Here is a 6,000-nt window from a genome sequence, read left to right as displayed (position 1 = left end):
CAATAACCCCCCCTCCCACTCTTTATCTGTGCCTAAACCTAAATGTAGATTCCATGAACAAAGCTCCTTTCTTAGAACTACACGCCTGTGGAACTGTCTTCTGTTTTCCTGCTTTCCAGCTGACTACAATATGGCCGTCTTCAAGTCCAATGTAAACAAATTCTTGATAAGCCGTTCCCTTTAAGTTAACAAATTTACTGAATTTCCATTACTGACAATTACTATATTGTCCAACTGACTACTGTACACACTTTAACCCTTATCCTCGAGTGGCCCCTGGACCTTGATAAGTGGTAATGCCCATGTAAAAAAAAAAAAAAAAAAAAAAATTTATTCATAATAAATAAGAATTCTGCATTAATTAAAATATAATATTTATGCATATTTTATGATCGGGCAACACCAGGCGGCCTGCTAGTAAAACTATAATGCCTGATATTCTTGCAATATGTGAACTGCCGAGCTGTTTGCATCCCAATCTACAGTACTCATGCATCTTTTGACCTGGACTTTTGTGATGTTGGCTTGAGCTCGACCAGCAACTGACGAGAACTGCTGGAACAAGCCGAGCGAAATAAAAGATGCCAGGAAACATAATTAACAAGGTTTATTACAAAAACAAACAAACAAAAAAAACTTTAATTTAATAAATATTTTTATTAATTATTATTATTTTTTTTTACTTTCAAGAATTGTTACCAAAAATATGTGAATGTTTTTGTGAAAGTTTATACTGTTTATGCCTTTTTTACATTTTTTAAAGAAAAGTTTTTTGTGTTTTCAACTGTTTCACAACTACACATCACGGTCATGAAATATGACAGCTTCCTTACGCTAAGTATGTATTGGTTTGAAAACACTTTTTAAAAGTCAAGTTGGTCCAATGGTTATCGTACTTGAATCACTATTTGTAGGTTTTGGTTTCGATCTCAGCTCAAGTATTTTTTTTTTTACTTACAAGAAGTAAACTGTTTATAAAAAGCATAATACTCGCATGCACATGTGAAAGTTTATACTGTTTATGTTTTTTTTATTACATTTTTTAAAGAAAAGTTTGGATCTGTTTTTGGTAATTTTTGATTTTTCATTCTTGTTTCAAGAAAAGTTGCAATAATTTTTATGTGAATTTTTTTGTGAAATGTGCCCGCAAATAAATGTATTTAAAAATCTTGGACATTTCCATTTTTAGATCTGCAAAAAAATGTTCCAATGTGCAAGAAGACCCACTGTCTGCATTGAGCATTAGTTCTCCTCCAAGTTAAACCATCGTTCATGTACTCCCTTTTCTTGATAGAACACTTCCGCAAACATGTCCTGCACATCAATTCTGAGGCTATTAGATTCCTCTGTTGGCAATAAATTAACGTTTGTTCAGGCGTCTTGATCATTTCTTCCAATTTATTCAAAAAGTTGTCTGCTTCTATTTAAAAATTCCAATTTTCATTGGCTAATCAAACGCTTAGCCAAATGATTATAAAAATAAAAAACAAAAATACCCCTCTCCCCCCTCTTTCATCATCCAAAAATTACTTAAATACTTTTTTTTATTTTTATAAACGTAGTCGTTTTTTTTTTTGTAAAAAAACAAAAAAAAACGACTACTTTTTTTTCCCCCCTAGCGTTTTAGCATTTGATCAGTTCTTGACTTGTTCCGGTGGTTCTCGTCAGCTGCCAGTCAAGCCCGAGCCAACATCATGGAAATCTGGGTCCAAAGATGCATAAGTACCCCAATCTCCGTATTAACCCGAACTAACTAACCTTAACTTAAAGATTAGGGTTAGGAAGTTAGAATTACAATAAACATCAATGGGCAGATTACATATTGGAGTGTAGTTATATGTGGAGAGAAACTGACCATTAACAATATGTATTACGATTATTCGGAATTTTCATTTATTGTTCTAAGGTAAGTAACTATTTTACTAAGAGATTCGTTGATTTTTTTTTTTTTTTAATTATTACATTTACTCTGCAATTATCGTCGCATTTTCCTTCTTGCATCATTTTTATAATATTCATAACAAAAAATATAAATATTGAATTACAAAACAGAAGGAAATTGCGACGATAGTTGCTGAAAAATTATAATAAAAAACGAATCTCTTAAATAGAGTTACTTCACTTAGAACCATTAATGAAAATTCCGAACAACCAATAAACACTTTAAAATAAGTTTAAAAAACTTACCCAAATAGATAGAAGAATAACTTATCTTGCCTTTGATAACATTTATTGTTGCGTATGCACTTATGTTACCGTACTAGTTTTTTATAATAGTATTTTCAAGTTAAATTCAAGCTTCACGATATCTTTTTAAATTTTTTTTTGTGCTTATGCACTTTTGTTACCGCGTTATTTTTAAATAGTTTTTCAGGTTAAATTCAAGTTTCAGAATATCTTTTTTTATTATTAAATTGTTAGGTGAAAACAGAATAGTTACAAAACATCCTCGCCTCCTCATGTTAAGAATGGCTTTCGAAATAACATTTCAGCACGGTAACAAAAGTGCATAAGCACCCCTTTTTTTTATTTAATTGTTAAGTGAAAGTACAGAATAATTACAAAACACCCTGCCCATGTTAAGGATAGCTTTCTAAACAATAACGTTATTTCATCACGGTAACATATATGCATAAGTACCTATTTATTTATTATATATTTATTTTTTAAACACGTTTTCGGGTTGTTGTCCATGGTAAACCACAATTTCATAGTTCACACATTTGAAGGCTATCACTATAACCGAAAATGAATCGCGAAAACAAAACACATACATAAAACCTCCGACGTACGCCCCCCCCCATATTTAAATTAATCAAAAAGAAAAAAACATTTATTTCTTTACAGTTGTAATTCCATTCTTCGTTTTTTATTTTTCTTTCTTCTTTTTATTCGTCCTTTTTTTCGGGTTTTTCTCGGGCGTGACAACTGGTCCTTTCTCTAATTCTGGGATCTTGTAGGATTTGACCTCTTCCGGAAGGATCCCATCTTCTGCATTTTTGAGTGTTTTCCAAATTTCACTCTTGTAATCAGCAACATCAATCGGTTTCAAGCCTGTCCGGGTTTTCGCTGTCAAAGAAGCCCCAGACAGTAAAAGCACCTTGATCACATCGAGTGATTTCGTATTCGCGGCAACATGTAAAGCCGTCTGACCGTCAAAAGTCGCTTCATTTATATTAACACCGTGGTTCAAAAATTCCGATACGACATTCAAATTTCCAACACGGCAACACAGGAAAAATAATGGCCGGTTGTAGTCATCTCTGAGGTTTGGACTCAAGCCAAAACGAAAATATTTACGAACTATGGACACATCACTATTCTGCACTGCTTCTATTAAACGGGATTCAGCTTCAATACCATGAAGTTTAGGTGATATATAAAATCCTTTGCCTTTTAGTTCTTGTTGGATTGAAGATTTTCCACCACTTCGTAATTTGCTGAGAAGACTTTCCACCATTGTTGCTATAACAACGAAGTGAAGAGTAACCTCCCTTGCACGAACAATTATTTCACTATTCTTGAACTACCTAGTTACCAATCTTGAAGCAGTTAATTCCCAAAGAGGCTTTCATACTTGATCAACTAGTGTTATCTGTTTCTTTTTGCAGTGGTGACAGGTCACATTAATCCAACTGTAAAAATAAATAGATAAATAAAATTATTAAAAAAACAAACAAACAAACAAACAAACGAATTTTGTCGACTTTTTTCTTTTTTTATTTTACAATTTTTATTTTCTAAACATTGATTTTTAGAAGGACTCTTTTAGGGGTTCCAATTTGGGCAGTAGATGGTAAATGTGTAATTTAGCGGCGTAAATTATTTGACAGCCAAAAAAATTATAAAAACTATTTATTTTTATATAAAACACATTATTAGACCGAAAGGCTAAAATAAAACCAGAAAAAAAATTCATCTTTATTATTTTTTCATCATTTTTATTAAACTTTATTTTATTAACATTTTTATTAAACTTTATTTTATTAAACTTTTTTATTAAAACATGCGAGGCCGCCATATTGCTGTTTAAATTTGTCCTTTCTAAGGTTTGATAGATCGGCCTTTTTAGGGTCAAATTTGGTCTTTTTTTACGCTCTTTCATGAACTATGTTTTTGGTCGCCATCTGTTTTTTGCAATGAAATTGGCCTTAAAAAGGCCAATCTGTCAAACTAAAGAAAGGTCAAATTTTGAAAGCAATACCGTGTGCATATTTAGTCTAATAAAAAATAATAAAAAAAAAAAGAACCATAAAAATTACATTTTTTTTATCTGGTTTTATTTCAGCCTTCAGGTCTAATAATGTGTTTTTTTATGAAAATAAATAGTTCTTATATTTTTTGTCTACCAAATAATTTACGCCGCTAAACTACACATTTGCCCAGAAGATTTTTGGAGAGAGCCGGTTTCAGATCAACATATTTAATGAAAACTGTTTTAAGGTTTATACTTAAATGTAATAGAGTGAGGTTATACGATAATCACAAGCAAATGAATTCAAAGGCGTAAATTCACAAAAGAGACATTTCATGTATTGTTAAAATGGAAGTTTACATCAATAGGAAAAACATAGAATGTTTGTTAATATTTTTAGAGTCCTTGTAAAAACAAGGAGGATTCTTTAGTTGAGATAAAGAAATGGCTCTTGGATAATTCGTCATTGGTCAGAGGGAGATAACTCCATTATACTAAGCGATCCATTCATTTTTTCTTTTTTTCACTTTGTTGTCTATAGTAATAAATACCCTCCAAAATTTATTTTAGGCATTTATGAGTATAGACACCAAAACGAAAGTGATAAAAAACAAATATACAATTAAAAAATGTTATCAAACGAGGCTCAAATTTCAGACCCTATTGCACTATTAGCACCTTCAATCAATGGGAAATTTCATTTAAAAAATAAGAAGAAATAAGAAACATTTTAGAAAGAAAACTTATAAAAAATATTCGGTGCTTATTTAGAATTGCACTTAGATAAAAATAAACAAAAATAAAGAAAAATCTTTATAATGTACGTACTGATCACGAAACACGGATGTCATATTCCAAAAATTATGTAAATTGATCAAGTAGTTTATTTTTAAATTAAGAAAATCAAATTTTATGAGGAAGTGAAGACGAGGCCAAGAGCGGCTGTAACTTCATGAGGGAAGAAAGAGTGATCCCCCGTCCAAATATTATCACATGCATCAGTACAACTGTGACAACCATCAAAGCAACTAAACAACAAATGTAAACTAAATGTTTTGGTCTACACGACCCAACACGAAAAATATCATTGATGTGACCCCAAAACTTCCATCGATACAACTCGGTGCGGTCCTGAATGATTCTATCAACCTGGTCCTGAACAACTCTACTGATACGACCTGACATAATCCCAAACAACTCCACTGATATGATACAACACGCTACCAGAGCAACCTTAGTCTAAACGACTCTGGCATCATCTTTTTGTAGCCCTTGGATGAATCATTTTTGAATGTAGGTAGGCCCGACTAAAAAAAAAAGCATCCTAGGGTCACCGTATACCAGGGTTTTACTATATATATGTGTGTGTGTGTGTGTGTGTGTGTGTGTGTGTGTGTGTGTGTGTGTGTGTGTGTGTGTGTTTAATTATTTAAACTCTTCTTTTGCAATTTTTATTAACCTAAATTTTATTTTATTTAGTTTTCGTAATGAAATATGGTAAGGGGCGGGGGAGTAGAACACCTAAAAAGATATTTCTTCTCATATCGAGAAAAATATATTTGTTGTTTTCCAACAATAAAACGTGTCCGTCTGTGCACTCTTTTCTCTGTAATAATTTTCAAATAAAAATGAATGACAAAATAGCTTGCACATCAAAGAACTAGAAATTTATTGAATATAAAAGAAAAAGAATTGATAATGCATACTCTTCCATATGCCATTTGAAAAAAAAAAGTGAAAAAGGTAACAGAATACTCATTTTAAACTTTACAATAACATAATTTTTTTGAAGAGAAAATTGTCCT

The 6,000-nt window shown here is 31.6% G+C and overlaps 1 protein-coding gene across 1 annotated transcript; it reads right to left on the bottom strand.

The window, feature by feature from the left end:
- Positions 1-638: 638 nt before the first annotated feature.
- LOC145277635 (alpha-latrocrustotoxin-Lt1a-like) lies at positions 639-3,512 on the bottom strand. The gene has a single exon (XM_080129207.1). The coding sequence runs from the start codon at positions 3,458-3,460 to the stop codon at positions 2,870-2,872; it is 591 nt and encodes a 196-aa protein (XP_079985333.1). The 5' UTR covers positions 3,461-3,512; the 3' UTR covers positions 639-2,869.
- Between the last annotated feature and the right edge of the window lie 2,488 nt (positions 3,513-6,000).

This window comes from Euprymna scolopes, chromosome 1, assembly GCF_053919585.1.
Source record: "Euprymna scolopes isolate OS-2025 chromosome 1, ASM5391958v1, whole genome shotgun sequence".
Classification (NCBI taxonomy): Eukaryota; Metazoa; Mollusca; class Cephalopoda; order Sepiida; family Sepiolidae; genus Euprymna; species Euprymna scolopes.
This window is presented reverse-complemented; position numbering and strand designations above follow the sequence as displayed.

Excerpts from the sequence above, each read along its gene's own strand:
- LOC145277635 (XM_080129207.1), bottom strand. The coding sequence starts at position 3,460 with ATGGTGGAAAGTCTTCTCAGCAAATTACGAAGTGGTGGAAAATCTTCA.